This window comes from Emydura macquarii, unplaced genomic scaffold (assembly GCF_026122565.2).
Source record: "Emydura macquarii macquarii isolate MOO-44397 ecotype Brisbane River unplaced genomic scaffold, CSIRO-AGI_Emac_v2 contig_3287, whole genome shotgun sequence".
In the NCBI taxonomy this organism is placed as follows: Eukaryota; Metazoa; Chordata; order Testudines; family Chelidae; genus Emydura; species Emydura macquarii.
This window is the reverse complement of record NW_027133424.1, coordinates 4273360-4292159: the sequence shown is the minus strand read 5'-3', so window position 1 is coordinate 4292159 and position 18800 is coordinate 4273360. Positions and strand designations below refer to the sequence as shown.

The window sequence follows — 18800 nt, the reverse complement described above, 5'->3', positions numbered from 1 at the left end:
GTTGCAGGGCTAGAAAAGTTAGTTTGCTGGCTGGAACCAGAGAAGTAAGGATGGTGCTCCTGGCTGGCTGCAGGAGCTGCAAGGCGGGACAGAGAAGTTGCTGGCAGAGACAGGGGGAGCGAGAAAGGAACTCCTGGCTGGCTGTAGGGACTTACTACAAGATCTTCAGTCCTGAGGTAAAAGTGAAGAAGGTGAAGGGGCCACCCAGGAAGTGGCCCAGGGAAATGCAGTAGATTAGTATATAATACAGCAAGAGGCTGCTATTTGTAGAGTCCCTGGATTGGTGGGCAGCTCTGGGCCCCTCCAGAAGTGGAGTAGACAAATCCCCGAGAAAGGGAGTTTAAATAGGGCCACATTCATGGAACTTTGATATCCCAGAAGGGGAATGAACTGAGCTAAAGTATTGACTCCACTGGACAGCTGGGGCAGTAAGCCAAAGGTCTCCTGGGAGGAAGCCATGAGGCACTGCTCCATAACAATGGCTGAGAATTGAGTCCAAGGAGGGCTGCAGATAAAGATGTTACTGAGCTCGGGGAGGACTGCAGATGAAGAGGCCAGCCAGGGTACTTTGATGGGCCTTGTTGGTCAGATGGAGGACTGAGCCCAGGCAGGGCTCCAGGAAGACAATACCCATGAGGGTACTGTGAACTGATTGAGAACTGAGCTCCAGGATGAGGCTGCAGGCTAACATCAAAAGAGGATACTGTGATAGGCCCTGTTGGACAAATTGAGCCCAGGGAGTGCTGCAGGAAGAGACCAATGGAGGGTACTGAGACAGACCCTATTTACCCCGGAAGGGGTCTGTTTTATGTTTGTTTCACATACGGACTGTGTGAGACTTGGTCGGAAGACTGAGTCACTGAAAAACCTGTCTGAGAAGATTAACTGCCAGCAGGGGTCACTGCTAGCAGCAGTGCAGAAGGAGTACAGGTGCAAGTGGGCTCTGTCGCAGGTTCCATTGTTGCAGCTGATTTTGGTGTCCAAGAAGTTGATGCTGGTATAGGTGTGTTTGAAGGATGGGTAGTAGTTGTTGAAGTTGTGATGGAAATGTATGGGGGAGTTCAGATTGTTTGTCCAGAGGTTGAAAATGTAATTGATGTATCTCTGGTACATGTGGTGTATAGTCAGCTGTCACTAATACCAGCAGGAGGTAGTCTAAGGAGATGGAGTTTCAGCCATTCAAGGTAGGTTAATTAATAATAAGCAGGTGACTATAATGGACATCATTTTAATAAAGATTACATTATTTACTTGTTACTCATGCCTTGGAATTTATCAGTACGCGTCCAGAGCAAAACCTCTTTGCCACATCATTTAAGGTCCTGTACACTCAGAAGATGCACACTTTATCTGATTAACAATTTAATGCTTTTCTCCCTTTTGCTATTCAAATGACACATCCCCAATTTTATATTCAATTTGTCTTTTTCTGAAAAGCTGCTCATTTCATGCTGCTTTAGCCCTGTAGTGGGGAGAGCCTGTTGCTTAGCAACCACCAAAATAACAAATTGGCCAATATCTATCTGTTTGCTTGCAGCTTTTTATTTATTTATTTATTTATAGTTCTTCACCACCAGAGCTGAACAGATTTGGCCTTAACTTGGATGGAAAGCTCTCAGCTTCTGTGTTTGACCATGGTAACTTTATTTCGATATCTGTCTTCTCTCTAACAGCATCATTTGTCAAATTTTTATCCTTTTGTTCCTATCCATCATCTCAACAAACTTCTTGTCATATTTGCTGAGCAAGAGATTCTCTCCAAAGATGCTGAATGTGAATTTTAGGAGCATAGCCTGCCACAGCCGAGGAGAGTGTCTCATTCAACAAAAGAAAGCAGCTCTGAATCTCTTTTCAGTCCCAGTGACTCTTGATACAGGAAAAAGAGAAGATGGGAACAAAGATGGCTTTAAGCCACATTTGTGCTTATTCTCCGGCTGCTCTAACATAGTGGTGCTGTTTCGTCAGACAGTGATGCTCGTCATGTCCCTTTCTCCCTGGCTACAGCACCTACACTAGAATCCCCCTTTGCCAGAGATTTTTCCCCAGTGGTGAGGTCCACTGATGTTATGGTCGCTTTAAACCAACAGAGCAGCATAAGGAGTTGTAACACGCTGGAGAATCTGGCTGTAAAAGTCATGGTAACCCTGATTATGGAATCACAGTGTTAGGTTGCAATAGCTATTTCCATACAAGTACTATATTATGAAGGCTCCAAATACTGTTTGAACACAATTATAAGCTGTAGTGTCTTACACCACAACTGTAGGATAATACTGTATCCATTTAGAAAAGGGAAGGATGAATCCGATGGAGAGTTATTTAAAACTGATACTTTTAAAAAACATGGACACAGTATTCATGAATTGAGTCTCTGGACTGTGCTTGTCCCATGACTCCTGCTCTCTGGTGCCCTGCATCACATTGCCTTTGGCTGCTGTGACAGGGTCAGACTAGATGGCTACCGGAGAGCGCTAGAAGGCCAGTATATCAACCCCAGGCTCAGCAAGTCCCTTTTCCCCTGGTAGCTGAGCAGGGGTTACTCCAGGTTAATTAACACACCTGGAGCCAATCAAGGCCCTGCCCAAGACTTGTTAAAAGCCTCCACTCCGGAGAGAGGGTGTGGCTGGAATTGTGAGAGTGAGAGGCACTACCAGAGAGTGTATGAGCAGGCAAGAGGCTGTCAGAAGCCAGGAGGGTTTAGGAGAAGGAGCAGAACACTAGCAAGGGAGAACCCTGCAGGTACAAAGACTGGGGGAGGGAAAAACCCTACCCGAAGAGGACAAAGGACCTTTCCCAGGCCTGGAGGCCTGAGGGAAAAGACCCTGCCAGAAGGGGAAGATCGAACTGGACATTTGATTCAGCACTACTATGCCCAGTGGGGCTGTCAGAGGTCAAGAGCCTCCCCTGGCTATGTCTGAGCAGGATCCAGTCATTAAGTCAAAGAGCACGGGGAAGTAACCAAGGGAAGCTAGCAGCTTCAGGTCATGCAACCGGCTTGGGTTACAGGGGGGAAGGGGACAGGGGAGCTTGCAGGAGATGGGCCCGATAATAAGGGCTCGAGGGCCAGGGGTGATGAGGAGTGGGTGGGGGGCACCCTACCGCAGGACTGGCTCAAGGAAAAACTGAGAGGCAGGCAATAAGGCTGCCCTCATCTCCTGGAGTATGCATTGGGGGATTTGAGGGGTGGAGAGCCCCATGCACCAACTGAGTGCCAGGGGATCTACCCAGTCCACTGGTTGTAGTCCAGGAGGTCTCCGATTCTGGTGGCACCTACCTGGACCAATTTCCAATGCACCGAGGGGTCTTCACCACCTGCACACCAAGTTGGGGGTTGTGTCGCAGGGGCTCCATGAGGAGATCTACCTCTTGGTGGCCACCATGGACCTGGTCACTGAGACTAGCTTCCAGGTCTGGAGGAGGTCCTGGTAGAAGACAGGCAGCTCGGAGAAGTCTTGTGGAAGACCCCTTGAATGGAGATACAAGAGCTGCCGGTCATGGTGAGCCAGCATTCTGATCACTTAGGCATTAATCAGGAGATGGCTGACTGAGGATATGCAAGCTAATTGGCTAAGTGGGCTGGGAGGCTGAAAGATCCAATTAGTCTATCAGCTGAGGGATATAAGAAAAACAGAAAGGTAGTACCAGGGGGAGATAAGTAGTAACCAGGGCTAACTGAGCCTGGTGTGTGCAGAGATCTCAAAGAAGGGAGACCTCTGGCCTTGTCGGAGAGGGCTAAAGGTAGAGAAGTACCATAATATCGCTGCATGGGACTGTATTGGTATTAGTAATGGGAATATAAATAAATCACATGAAGTTGCCACTCAATTGACTGAGTCTGAGAGGTTCCTGGAGCATCTGAAAACAGGGAAAGAGTGTGCCCGTGTTAGAAAAACATGTATTTTCTCTTTCATGACAAGATCGGTAGAGAATTCAGCCATATCAATAATCACAATATTATACAACATATGAAATAGAACAGGCTGCATCAAAAGAATTTTACCAGTCTACTTTCAGACTCAGATACCATGGAAAGTTCAGGTAATGTATTTGCTGAATCAATCACCAGTACCTCAGTGGACTCCCTCAGATGTAAAGTTACTGAGTCTATTTGTAGTCCTCCATTCTGTTATGAAGATCTGCAGCAAAACACTCCACTTTAGGACAGCTATTTCAACAGAAGAAATGGCGGTGTGGCATTCCCGTAAAGTAGCCATGGCACGCTTGGCAGTGTGGATCAAATCCCTCACCCGTTTCACAGCATAATTAGAAATGGAGTCATTCTCCCACAAACATAGCAAGAACAATTCTTGAAACAACAGATGTTTGTAACCCTCCTAAGGTTAATGGGTATCCACAGGACTAGATTTACATTATATATGGTCAGTCATATGGGAGACAGCAAAATAATGTCTCTTTTTCCCACATTAATTTTAACGTTTGCTTGAAAGCACCTCGTTTTCTGATCAACTTCATGTGTTAGATTAAAGCAGTGTTGTTACAGAGTAGAGACAGAATCCTCAGGGGTTTTTCTTGAGATTCCAAATAGAGCCTTTTGTAAACAAATGAGGGCACAGACTGATTTTCCCCCCCTCTTTTTTATTTGAATGGAATCTAATAAAACCTGAACCTTCTGCATACAAATTGATGTTAGACAGGAGCTGGCACATTCTTACAATTCTTACCCAGCCTAGAAGCTGACTGGTAGGAGCAAAAGAGCAAATCGGGGTTAAAGAGAATACTGTCAACTTGAAATGTAGCTAATTTTGAAACGTGTTAAAAGTCGTGTCAAGTGCACACCTGTCTCAGAATCTCCCTGCAAATTTTTATGGTTTTACAAACCAAATTTTCTTCTTTTAAAAATATTTTCTAAAGTTTTGTGAAAGACCTAAACAAGCGTGTGTGTGTGTAATTTTTTTTATTTCTTTCTCTCATCTGTTAAAGCAGTCCTGGGTGTTACTTTTTAGTTACAATAAACCTGGGTGTTACTTGTAACAATAGTAAGGAAAAACATTTCAGGCAGAGGTGTGATGCTTAGATTGATTGTGTTCCTTTAAAAATCAAGAGGGTGTAGTTATAGGAGGCAAAATCTGCCCTCCATTATATCTGGCAATCCCACTGTAATCTGTGAGGGAAGAATTTGAACTAAAGCTTCTAGAAGGCATGCTGAAAATGTGGAGTAGGATTAGCTGTTATGGCTCTATTATGCCTTTAAGACATAGTCCTGTTTTGAGATGCTGTGGGGAGACACCACACCAGCAGGATCTCTAGAAGTCATTGGACCTCCAGGGAGTATGGGGTAGCACAGCCACTACAGCACTGATGGTAGTGCAGTGTCTTTCTTTCTGTCGCCAGTCAGCTTTGCCAGAGGACAAAAGCACTAGCCTTGAATAGTCCAACTTGTGGTACATTTTATCCAGCCTTTGCACATGGACACAAGGAGAAGAGGTTCCCTACACTCCCATCTCTTTTCCAGGGGGTGCCTGTGCTAGGCTGGGTAAATTCCTTTATCTTTCTTTAGGGAGTGGCTCATTTCCATTAGTTACACAGACTTTATAGCACTGATGAGGCTAATAATAGCAGTGTCATGGTCCAGATAATATCTTACATGGATAAAAGGCAAATTGGAGTTGGAGGAGAAAAAATGAGGAGATGCAAACAGAACATGCAAATGTTTGAAAATGTCTGGAGTCTCTTTGATGTTCGAGTCTGAGTAGAGAAATATTTCATTAGCATGCAAAGAACTGCTTCGTAAACTGTGTAAGATGCTCCCTTCCCTTCCCTCCCCCTCACATACCACTCCAGATCCAAAGATAAGCCTTTGAAGAGTCAAATCAAGAAAAATTTATCTTGAAATCGTAAAGAAATAGCTTTTCTAATTGTATTACATTTTATTGAACCATTGGGTAGTAGATACAGTTTCACACAGTTGTGTGAATCAACACAATTAAGGATTGAAACAACTTGCCTATCATCCTTGGACGAAATAAACCTTTGAGGAGAAATTGTTCTTGGTTCTGAAATCTCTTTTTTCTTAAAATGTGGATTTTCACTATAGAGTTCAATGATCATGAACAGAGGTTTAGTGACAAAGGATAACTTGACTCTCAGATTAAAGTGTGGTGTTGCTGGTCATTGTGTATATAATTTACCATCTTGTGCAATATGACAGAATCTAAATAGTTTCCAAAGGAAAATGTTTAAAATTGAAATAAAATAGTCACTTAAAATTAAAAAACAAACAAACAAAAAACCTCCCAAAAAAGCTTGTGACTTTTCTAGCAGAGAGTTTAAAATAAACATTTCCCCTTGAAAGTTTCTTCGCATTCACTTTCTAGTGTTCACATCATTTTAATCAAATTAAGGGCTCAGTTGTGGACTATATGGCCACTGCTCTGAATGGAATTGGCACAGTGCTTCTCAGATTTCCAGGGACATCACAGCCTCTGCATCACCATTGCAGATAGTGCTGTGTCCTCTCTTCTGCACCTGGTAAGCTCTTTTGTCTGGAGTGGTGGGAGTAGGAACCATGGGTTTGCCTCTTTTTAGAAGACTGTAATTATAACAGCTTTGCAATCATTCTGTGTAACTTGTTGTTTTGCAATGTGGTCACTTATTCAAGCTAGGCTAGCTCAAGTGCAGTAACTGGAGTGTGCTAACTAACTTAGTCTAACTGTTGTGGTAAAGACAGTCCCCGTGAGTGAAAACTCCGCTTTGTGCATTATTCCCCGGTTTTCCCCTTTTGCTCCCTCTCCTCCCCTTGCACACCAGCACACGGGTCAGGTATGATCTGACCCTAAGAGTACACTACACAGCAGCTTGGCAGTATAACTCCCAGTGTGGATGGATATGGGTGTGCTAGCTCTGCTCAACATAGCACCTAAAAATAGCAGTGTGGCCACCGTGGCATGGGCAGCAGCTCATGTTTGCCACCCTAGTATGTACCCAGAGGATTGGGCAGGATTGTGCCCGGGCCACTGCAGCCACACTGGTTTAGGTGCTAGCTCCAGCAGAGCTGGCATGTGCCCATCTATCCATGCTGTGAATTGCACCTTCCAGCTGTTTTGTGGACATGCCCTAAACGATCAGATTAAAACCAGTTGTGACAGGTCATCCAAATAAACATTTCATCATATTCCACTTCTGTGTCCTGTTCACTCTGTGCGGCGTGGCAGTCTGCCAGTTCATAAGTTGTTTTGACAGCTGTGTGGAGAGAACTTGACTGGCAGCCTCCCAATAATTATACTTAGCATTTTATATTTTCAATGCAAATATTAACTAATTTTCACAATGAGATAGACAGGTCTCTAACCTCCATTTTGTGGATGGGGAGAAAGAATCAGAGGGGTCCAACTAGCAGGAGGTCACACAGCAAGTCAGGTGCAAACTTTGTATTAGAACTAAGGACTCCTGGCCCATGGTCATGCTCACTTTGAGTCTCTTCATATTTGCAAATCTCAGTTTTGAATGTGTTGTTTAATGTTAATATCTGTTCTTATTTGCTGTTCATCTATACTATGTAATGACCATCATTGTAATGCCAAGACAAAAGTAACAACATAAATCTATACTTACGGGTGTTATTTGTGATGAGCCCAGACCGACTGCAGGTCCACTTCGCTCTGATAAGACTTCTGTTTGATACAATTGTGTTCTGGTCATTCAAATTTCTGAGGAGCCCCGTTCAGAACAGTGTAGCTAGTCCCTGAATCAAACTGCTGCCGGCTATCTGGGCCAAACCAGAATGCATAAAAAAATTTCAACTGCAAACCATTGCGGTGTTACATTTGTCTAGAAAAATATATTTGAGCCTCAAAACTCTTTAAAAACACTAGATTAGCTGGTAAATGTTGCCATTTTAAACAGATTTCATTTTAAAGGTTATTGTTTTGGATCAGTTTATTATTTAGTGCTTTAAATGTGCAAAGTGCTGTGCAAGCATTATTTAATCCTTAGATTAGCATCATCTATAAGGCAGGTAGTACTATTGTCCACGTTTACAGATGAAGCACAGAGATTTATGGTGCTTTTACCCACTCCTCTGTCACCTGCACCTGCCTGCTCTGCTCTGAGATTGACTGAGAGAGAAAGATATCTAGAATAGCCCTTTGCTTATCATGTGGCATAACTGGGTAACGTCTCTGGCTGCTGCAAGTAGCAAAAATGCCATGTTAGTTCTGCATAATGAAGCAAATGGGTGGACGGCAGACAGTACTTTTATCATAATTTATACCACAGATTATGCTAGGTACTCTACAATCTCTCACAACCCACACCCCCAAATTGCAGTGCTTGCTTACATAAGAGAAAGGGTAGGATTTTCAAGAGCCTGTAGGTATGTCTATACTTTATGTATATACAGTCAAAGGAATGATTGCAGCATGGGTAGGCATATCCACACTAGCTTTAATCTAGCTAGCGTGGCTAAAAGTAGCAATGAAGCTGCAGTGGCATGGGCTAGGAATGTGAGTACATAGGATGCAGGTACTCTTGTACAGCCCATGCCACTGCAGCTTCAGTGCTGTTTTTAGTTGTGCTAGCTAGATGCTGCAGTCACACCTTCAACTGCAGCGTAGACGTACCTTAAGTCACGGAGGAGCATAGGTCTAACTAATTTTCAGTGGGACTTGTGCTTCTAAATTACTTAGCCCATTACTTTTTACTTACTCTAAAAAGTTAGGTTGCCCCAGTTACGTTGCCCCAGTTACGTCATTCAGAGGTGTGAAAAATCCATACATCTGAGTGGTGCAAGTAAGCCAGCCTAACTCTCAGTGTTGACAGGGAATTCTTCCGTCAACCTACCTACAGCCTCTCAGGAACGTGTATTAACTGCAGCAGCGGGAGAACCCCTCCCATCGTTATAGCAGTATTGCCAATCCCAAATGTTCAAAAATCATGAGTCAGGCTCACCAAAAATCATGAGATGGTTTTAGAATAATGAGATTATGTAAAAATAATAGATTTAGTGTTATTTTTATTTGTCTTCTGCTTTTTGAGCCTTTAGGGTGCATAATGGGTTACATTTTGATGCTTTATCCACAGCTACAAGGGCTAGAAACCTACTTTTTCTTTAAGAATGAAGGCTGAAATCATCACATATCCACTTGACTCCAGGAGCTTGGGCTTTAGGGAAAACAACAATTATCATGAGACTCATGACAAAATCATGAGAGTTGACAACACTGCTGATAGTGAATCTCTACACCAAAGCACTGCCATTGTGCTGCTGTAGCAGTTTAAGCCTTAGGCTCCTTTGAAAATCCCAATACAAAATACAAATACAAAAAGTATGTGGAGGGTGAGGGAAAGGATTGCTACATGCAGACACAGTGTTCAGGACAATGGTTTGCATAGATGATTATTTTTTGTAAAAACTATATATAGTGAATCTCTACACCAAAGCATAGAGTTCAAGCCATTGTGCTGAGAAAACTGTAGCAGTTTAGAAAGGAAATGAAACGGAGTATAGGAAAGAAATGTAAAATATTTAAATTTAAAAATCTGGATTTAATTCAATAGAAAACAAGAGTGCCATATTTAAAAGGCTGGATGGAGATGAATGTTGCTGGGTGTCAATATGTAATTTAGAATCACGGCCTCAGAGCTTTATCTGTTTAAAGTTCACATAGCTTTTAGGCTATGTCTATACTAGAGATCTTAAAGCAGCACAGCTGTACCACCTCCTGTATGGTCTGGGACAGGAGAGAGCTGTGGTTTTGAGCGGCAGTAGCTATGTTGGAAGGAGAGCATCTCCCATCTATATAGCGCTGTCCACTCTGGCATTTTTGTTGGTAAAACTTATGTTGGTCTGGGGTGTGGTTTTTTTTCACACCCCAACCAACAAAAGTTTTATTGACAAAAGTGCTAGTGTAGAGATAGCCTTAGAAACTAAACTGGGTGGATTTGGTTTGGCGAGGTTCACGTCCTTCAGGTTTACTTGAAGCTTCAGCTTTACTTGAAGCTTCAGCTAAATGCAAAACCAGAAATCCAACTTAAAGTTGAGAAGATGAGTGGAGCAAAGCAAGGGAAACAAATCTCATATCCCCCTCTTCACCCATGCGTACAGTAAATAATTCAAACACAGCCAGAACATGGCCATAAAATAAAAAAGAGGCAAAGATCTTGATCTTTTCTCTAAAACTTGCTACAGATTTGCATTGAGGGGGAGAGAATTCCGGAGTCACGGGCTTGCTGGAAAAGGCCCTGCCTCAGCAATTCTAATCCTGCTGACCTTTGCTGCCACCAGAAGAATAACAGTAACTCTCCAAAGTATATTGGCCTTGCTGGCTGAAATCTGTAAGATTGAGTGCACAATTTTGCCTCCTAAATTACAAGGAAGGCAATGCACTTGCAAAATTCAAGATTTGCATACATACATATCTTACTGCATGTACAACCCTGACTTGTACACATGCTGATGGGATTTTTGCAGGCACAACTCATGTACGCACACACATACTTAAAAAAAATGTAGGCCACGTTATCCAACACTTACAAGTAAAACCCTGAAAAGTATTTGCCCAAAAATAGGTAGTTGGTGCAGCATACACTACTGCTATGAAGTTACATGTGACACTTTCCATGAATAATCATCTAATGCTCAATGTTGGCGTAAAAACAAAAAATCCCAGGGGTTCCTTATTCATGATGTTTCTGTTAAAACTGGAACTAATTCATTATTAGAATTTGAGCCTTTACTATGATCACTGTTTCCAGCTAGCTATTTTTTAGTAGTTAATATATCTTCTCAAAGGTATAACGACACAGGACTGTATGGATTATCAATTAACTTGAGGTAGTTAACACCTTTGTCAAGGCTGGGTCTGGCACTCCCCAGGCTACAAAAGTTTGTGATTTAACCTAGGAATCAGCCTAATGAAGAGAGTGGGATTAAACTCTTCCTAGAGCGCAGCAGTATTGTATGAGATTGTCCAGGTTTGATTAACCATTTTACAGTCCCAAAGGACATTTCTCTGCCATTTAACTGTGTGCGGGAGTAATTTTACTCCCTATGAAAATTAAGAGCTAGAATTCTTTTTGTCCTCTGGCTCCGTAATTGCCTGTAATCCCCTTGGGGTGAGGAGGAGTGTAGACCTTTAATTTGGGATTAACAAATTTTCCATTCTAATCAGCTGTTTTTCACTTTAAAGGCTGCATTTGAAACAAATCTTACATTTCAGTAGATGGTAGGGAAGTTATGAAAGGGGTATGATAGTACCATTGTTCATCCTGCATCGGTTGAAAAACTATGCAAAAATCTCTTAAATGCTGGCAAGTAGCACTTCAAGTGCTATCCAAAGAGGTTTGAATTTAATTGTCTGAAGTCTGTTATGTTAATGAATCTGGAAAGTTCATATGAAATCCAAATTGTAGAGACTGAAGGATACTCCAAACTCTGCTTCTTAAAAGGAGTGGTAGCAGTGAATGTTTAGCAAGAATCTAGAGAGGCCCCTTGCTCAGCGTACATAACTCTTTTCGGTGCTGTTCTAGGCATATTGGTCCCAGGATATTAGAGAGACAAGGTGGGGGAGGGAATATCTTTTATTGGACCAACTTCTGTTGATGAGAGAGACAAGTTGCAAGCTACACTCTCTTTTACCAATAGAAGTTGGTCCAATAAAAGATACTCCCTCACGCACCTTGTCTCTCTTAATACCTCTTTTCAGTCATTCAGGGGAAAGGTCCCTTGTCATATGGCAATAAGACGTTGCTAGAGGCAGGGTGGGAGGGAATTTTATCAAGTAAGTAACCAGAATTTTGCTACACAAAGGAAAATGTTATGCACAATTCAGTAATATTCCATTCATATTTTCTTTCCCTCCAAATGTGTAAAATCCCAACAAATGTAATTAAGTTCAATTACGTTAGCTAAGGTAGTCTTGTGCTGCTGTCCTATCCATCTGCTGTCTGGCTAAGACTGGCCTCCTGCTTCCCCCATGACCACTTGGTTGAAATACAAATGTCACAGGAAAACTGCTTTACCACTTCCTTGATGGCTGCTGCTGCAATACCTGTGTTGTGTTATGCAAAGCAACAGCATTTGATTCAAAGGAAGGGGAGGAACATGAGGCAGCTCTGCACATAGAGTTTACACCATATGTGTCTGATATATTATTCCTCAAAGAAGTGCTAAAAAATCTTTGCTGATGAGGGGGGCCTCAGTATTATTCAAGGTCAGAAAATATGTGGGCAGACTTGAAGAGATTGTGAGCTGCTTCTGTAGAAAAGGCATATCCCCCTCTTCCCAATTTCAGTGAAATGACATTCTGGGCCATGTCTTGATGGACAGAAAGGGTGTGTTTTTAATTGTGTTAGCTCAATCGGGTTATCTTAACATGACTAAAAAGCCCTGTAACTGTAAAGATGCAGGTGCTACAACCCAGGCAGTCCACACAGCTTCAGATGTAGCCTGCATTTTAATGGGGCTTTTCTGTCACATCAGGCTTACTCGGCTGAGCTCACATGACTGAAAAATACCCTTTTTGTCCCTCAAGGTATAACTAAGCTGGCCTCAGAATCAAAATCAGGTAAATCAATCCTAATGGACCTAATCAGGTAGGTCAATCCTAGTAAGGGTGCTGGCTAATTAAAACACACCAAGGCTACAGCCACTGGCTACAAATACATTGAGACAAATTTCACACTAGTGTAAATGCAGAGTAACTCTATTAAGTCAGTGAACTATTCTGGTGTAAAATGGGAGAAGAATCTGGCCTATAATCTCTGAATAGCAAAAAGTTGATTTAGAAGCAATTCATTATCTGAATGTTGTTTGCTGCTGGGTATTATATTGCATCTCTGCATTCCCTGGCTGTAGAATTAAGTTGTGCTCTCATTAACACAGAAATACTTGTTGTTGTACTGTGTGCTTGTTCCCTCTGTGCATACATGACTGTTCAAATGCAATTTCAGTCCCTGTTTGCAGCTTCTGAACAGCTGCCAGCAAGGAGTGTGGAATTATGGGAAGTTACTTTTTTCACCTCCTACAACAGGTGTCTTTGTCAGCACACCTCATACACAGGTACTGTATGCGCACACTGAGTCACCATAATGACTGAGAAATGTGAATGCAGGAAGAACTGCTTTCATTGCCAGCAAGTGTTGCTACAAAAAAAACCTGAAGCTATGAAGCAGAAGAGAACATACTTGAAGAATTTCCCAGTACAAGTTACAGCACTTCTGAAAATATAAGAAGATTTTAGAATACAAGGTATGATCTATCTGATGGATTCCTTGATAAACAAATTGTTTACTGGATGTCACTCTGATTTTTTAATCTGAACCACTGAGGGAAACAAGTACAAGAAATATTACAAGACCACCTCATCTAAGCAAAGCAGAAATGTACAGCACAAAACTGCACTGCAGATAAATTTCAAGTGAAAATATTTTTCTTCCTCCTGTAAGGGTTAAACATGATCCAAAACTGTCTTAATCTCAAGGATTTCACCTCAAGTGCTGCATTTTTGTTTGCCATAAGCCTATTAGAACGCACTTCTGTTTCCTAGCAATAACGTGTAATTTTTCTCTTCCTCTATTTAAGCAAAAGAGATGTTGGTTTTTAATCCTGAACACTACAGCTGTTGCTCAAGTTTTCTATTCAAATGCAAATAGCACCTGGTGCTATTTAAATAGCCATATAATCTTTGAAAGATACTTCAGGAAAAACAGGAAGAAGAAAAGATCAATGTTGGTGTTATCCTGTTTGTTCTGGAAAGCAAGCGTGAGACAATATGCTACTGGCAATTCAGACTGGAAATCTCTGTAAGGTTTGCAATGTCCAGTGTTCACTCTGATCTCGGACAAACACCCAACTGAATCCATTTCTGTTTCTTGCACAGGTCAGAGTTTTCATCACTGGAACAAAATGCTACCAGAGGGGGTAAAAATGTAATAGATGCGGCTAAATAGAAGCACAGACTATATAATTTTACTCTGTGTTAATTTGGCAATGATTACTTTTCCTTGTAAAATTGAGCTTAAAGGAGTTTTTCTTAGTGGGTATGTTTTGTTTATTTCTTTAAATCAATTAATACTTTTCTATAGAGCTATATTTTCATCTGTAGTTTGATAACTTTCAATTTCTTTATCATTTTCCAAACTATTTTTTCTGTTTTGGCAGTTTTTCTTTGTCAAATGGATGTTTAGGACAAATTATTTGACAAGACTGATTCTCCAGGAAGCAAACAACAGGGCTACTGTATACTGTCTCTCTGAGACTAAAGAACCACAGTGACCATATCATTTTTGTAATTAAAAGGAACAGAAGTCCTGAATTTTTCATGCTAAGAACGTTTAAGCCTGGGAAAAATAATGTGGATTTCTATTGGTTTTCTTTTGTTTGAAAATGAATATTTTCTTTTTTAGAGTATGGATGGTTTAGATAAAAGATTCTTGATTTTTCATCATATTCTGCACTTTCTGAGATGACTGTTTTTTACTCTCTGTGTTACAAGAGGAAACTAACATCTGTTAAATCTCCCCCATATGTGGGACTCTTTCTCACTTGTAATTTGATATGGTTGCTCTAGCAGCTCTACTTTTGCTTTAATTTTAGTACAGGTGTTCCAAAAACCTTAAATGACATAAACAACAACTCAGATCTTCGCAGAAGAAAGTGACTACTTTTTCAAGTATTTCTGAGGATAGATTAATAAACTTGTGAAAAATTCCTAGGACGGCATAAAAGAGGTCATTTATACACTCCTTGTTTTTGAATCTGCAGAATAAGCATAAAGCAAGAATTCAGTAGAAACCAACTCCCCCAAGAAGAAGAGTCATCTGCCTGTGGATAAATATTGGATTCAAAGAGTGAATCATTACAAAGAACAGGGGGAATTAAATAGTTTCCCAGGATTTGAGAAAACTTCAGTAATTACTTTTCCAAGTTCTCTGTGAATGTGAGCAGGTGTTTATAATACACATTTCCTGTAAATATAAGAAAGACCCCCTCCCACCTCAGAAGGCAAACTACAGACAGGAGTTGCTTTGGTTGGCTGGGTTTTTTCTTGTGACACTCCACCCACTCTAGCTTCTTCAGGTGGGTGTGGGCCACCGTCACCGACACAGAACTGAGATAAGGTTCATTCACTGTTGGATAGTGAACCTGCTGCTGCTGCTGCTGCTGCTAACGGAGAACTGACAAAATGATGGAAGAAATCTCAATAGTGGTGGCCTACGATGCCCATGTTTTTAGCCAGCTGTACGATGAAGATTTTCTGGCCAGTCTAGTGGCAATCAGCAAACCCAAATCTGTGGTAGGTGTTGCTGTTGTGATTGTGAACTGTTGTTGATAGCAGGTGGTTGATCCTTTGACTGTAACATGTGAAGGCTATACTCCTACAGGAGTGGAACCTTTTCATTGAAAGCAATGCAGTTCTTCTAAAAAATCATATAAATCTAAACTGTATGCAATTTGTCTATAGGTACTGAGTAGTAGCATGCATAGTAATAACAATGATAATAGTAATGTAATTTGTAGTAATAATTTCAATTGTTCATATTGAGTTAATATCTGTAAGAGAGATCAAGGTGATGAGAGAAGGAATTGCTCAGTTTAAAAAAAGCTAGTTTTGTGGAGTCTATAATATATAGTTGGGGGGGTTGTGTAATTTTGATTTGAACTTTTATGGTTCTGAAGTGTTTTGAGCTGTCTGAAAGAAGTAAATATGGGACTGGAACTGATTTCAAAGTGTTTTTCTCCTAAAAACAGAGCAGGTGTTAAGTGACCTTAACATTTCTAGGTCTTAACATGTCAAAAACTCAAGGCCAGGTTTTTCAGCTGGTGTAATCATCATAGTTCCTGTGAATCTGAGCTGAGAATCTGCTCCTCATAATGGTTCATAGACTTTACACTCATTTTTATAGGAGTTGTTCTTATATATCTTATTTTAAAATCAGCATAAGTATCTGTGCAAACTTTTTAGTTAAAATACAGCACCAAATTACTATTCTAAAGCATTTTAGATACATGTACAATACTTATGTACATTATATGCACAGTATAGCCATGATCCTGCATTGGGATATGCTAATGTGGACCCCTGTTTGATATTTGGAGTCCCATTGAAGTTAACAGCTTTCTCTTCAACAGCAAAAAAAAATGTGCCTTTTTTCAGAGTGTGGTAACTCACGTGCATTAGCTATCCTGCTGTGAAATCGTAGTTGAGACGAGGTACAGGTAGTTTTTACTGTGATGTAATTAGGTAAATTCACCAGCTGGTAGGAGGTACAGGGTTGACCTCACCTAGCTATGTCAAGGTAAAATCTCCATACACCTTGTCTCCTCTAGGATTTTCAAAGAGTGCCAGAAGTTGAGCTCCCAATTCCACAGTTTTTAGGGTCAGATTCTGCAAATGACTTCATGCAAGGGTCTGCCAATGGTGAGTCAATGGTGAGAGCGAAGCTTTGCAAAACACAAGCCTGATTATTCAGAGGTGTTGAGCTTCACTTTTTATTGACAGATGCAGATACTAAGCATCACTAAAAATCAGATTTCTTATCAAGGAGCCTAAATTTAGGCACCTTGTTTGCAATTTTTGGTCTATGTAGGTATACATACACATATATGATCTGTTTCAGTAGCTATTAGAGACAGTGAATTTATTTTGGATTCCTCCGTAAGTGGCAAAATCTATAATCTTCACAGAGAAAAAATATGCCGTATCTCTGTATTTTAAAATACATAAAATGTATGACTACTTTAGCTTCCCCTCCCCCACCAGTGGAAATCCCTATTTGTGTGCATCTGATCACTCCCTCATTACACCTGGTTAGGACTCCAAAGCTAAGCCAGACAGCTTTCTTAGATCAGGGGTGTCAAACTCATTTCCTATGGCGGGCCAGATTTGAATTAAATGTACTTCAAGTGAGCCATACATGCCATAAATCGGGGGAAAAAATTAAAATTAAAATTATTGTATTATATTGTACTGTATTACTGTATTATAATAAAGTTTGACAAATTTCATTATATATAATCAAACCTGATTTGCTTCTTGGCCTTTCTGCCAGAAATGAGCAATAACACGACTCTTCTGAAGAAAATAAATTAGAATAGGAATTTGAAGAACCATTAAATTGAACGTTTGTTTACAGTATATGTGAGGTCACTCGTTTTACTAGGGAAATCAGGAAGCAGGTCCTATTTTTCAGGATCTATAGGAATATAAATGACCAATTAAAACAAGTTATTTGTTCCTTTTTTGGAATTTCAAAGATCTCTCTTTTTCTCTCCCCCTACCTTTATCAACTTTACCTTCCGCACTGGGATTGTTTGTTTTTAATCTTGTAAAGGCAGCAAACAGATCTATAGAACAGTGAGTAAAATGTTAAACAGGTTTAAATATCTAGCAACCACTTACTGAGCGCTGTGTCTCGTGCACACAGTGCTCTTCGCGCTGCCACCAGAGTACACAGATCTCATGGCAGCGCGCTGCCGCTGCGAGATCTCACAGCGTTTTACCCTCTGGAGGTAGCGCACTGCTGCCGCGGTCCTATGCTCTGGCGGCAGCATGCTGCTGCCACCGGAGAGTACAACACTGCGAGATGTTGCAGCAGCACACACTGCTGCCAGGGGCTGGACCAAAAAGTTTGGCAGGCCGGATGCAGCCCGCGGGCCAGATGTTTGACACCCCTGCCTTAGATTTTGTGCAAGCACATTCATTCTGGTGCCTTTTTTTATCCTTGCCCTTAGGTCTTGTCTAGACTAAGATTTAAGGTATATTGGAACTTATTAACATATTAACTTAGGGTGACTAGATGTCCCGATTTTATAGGGACAGTAGTGAAATTCAGAGCTGATATGTCTTATATAAAGCCCCTATTACCCCTCACCCCCTGTCCTGATTTTTCACACATACTATCTGGTCATCCTAGCTAACATGTTCTGACTGCACACCATTAAATCTTAGTCTAGACAAAGCCTTAGACCATTTTCTCTTCTTTGTCTTAGGCAATTGACATAACAACTGTCTTTCTGACCAAAAACACAGCATAAGATCTTTCTCTAAGACTGCTGTCTGTCACTGCTGTAATTTGGCTAGCAGAAGCACTGTTAGAGCAGTTGGTTGTAATGCACATAGCTATTCTTGGGTTCTCAAATTCTGTCATGCTGTTGAGTTTCACCAGCCCAGAACCAAGAATATTTTCCTGTCTTCCATGCTGAATTGCTTCCATGTTACTGGGCTATTTCTCATAAATCATTTAAATACCATTTTCATGGTAAGAAACACTGCATCTGAGCCTTAGCCTATAGTTTAATTACTTGAGAATTTCCACTTACATGGATCTAGCAATTGCAAATTTGTGCAAATTCAGAGAAGTGCAGGGACAGCGCCACAGTACAGTCTGAATTTTCTACAACATTTGATCCCCGGGTCAGATGTGAGTCACTAGTGCTGAGTGCTCAGAGGAGTTGGTATCAGAAATTCTCAGTGATAGCCCTGACTGATTCCACTACTCTCTTACTATATGATGAAATAACACCTGCAGTCAGTCTTTTTTTTTTTTTTGCTCATCTGTGAAATGGAGCTAGTACCTCACAGTATATTTTGATCTTTGGATGAAGTACACTGTGGAAGGGCAAAGTATTCTTATTACTATATTATTTTTAACATAACGAAATATATGTGCTTATCAAATATACAGGGTTTGGTTCTGAAGCACAGGTCGCTGCATGCATGTATTGCAGCGCACTGGCCAAATCCTTAGCAGTGATGAAAACCTGCAGCTGTTAGTGGAGGGACTGAAAAATGCGGGTACTTGACAATTTTCAAGTTGGTTAATTTTTAGTCATGTAAGGC

The 18800-nt window shown here is 41.1% G+C and overlaps 1 protein-coding gene across 6 annotated transcripts in view; it reads left to right on the top strand.

Annotated features, from left to right (window-relative positions):
• Nucleotides 1–18800, top strand: part of RABGAP1L (RAB GTPase activating protein 1 like) — a 483894-nt gene that overhangs the window by 417028 nt on the left and 48066 nt on the right. The window contains exon 1 of one of the 6 annotated variants that reach the window (XM_067532385.1): nucleotides 14579–15254. The exons of the other annotated variants lie outside the window; for them this stretch is intronic. Within the exon in view, the coding sequence (XP_067388486.1) occupies nucleotides 15144–15254 (111 nt within the window). The 5' untranslated portion in view covers nucleotides 14579–15143. Of the gene's footprint in view, nucleotides 1–14578; nucleotides 15255–18800 lie in introns of those variants that run through there. 6 annotated transcript variants of the gene reach the window in all.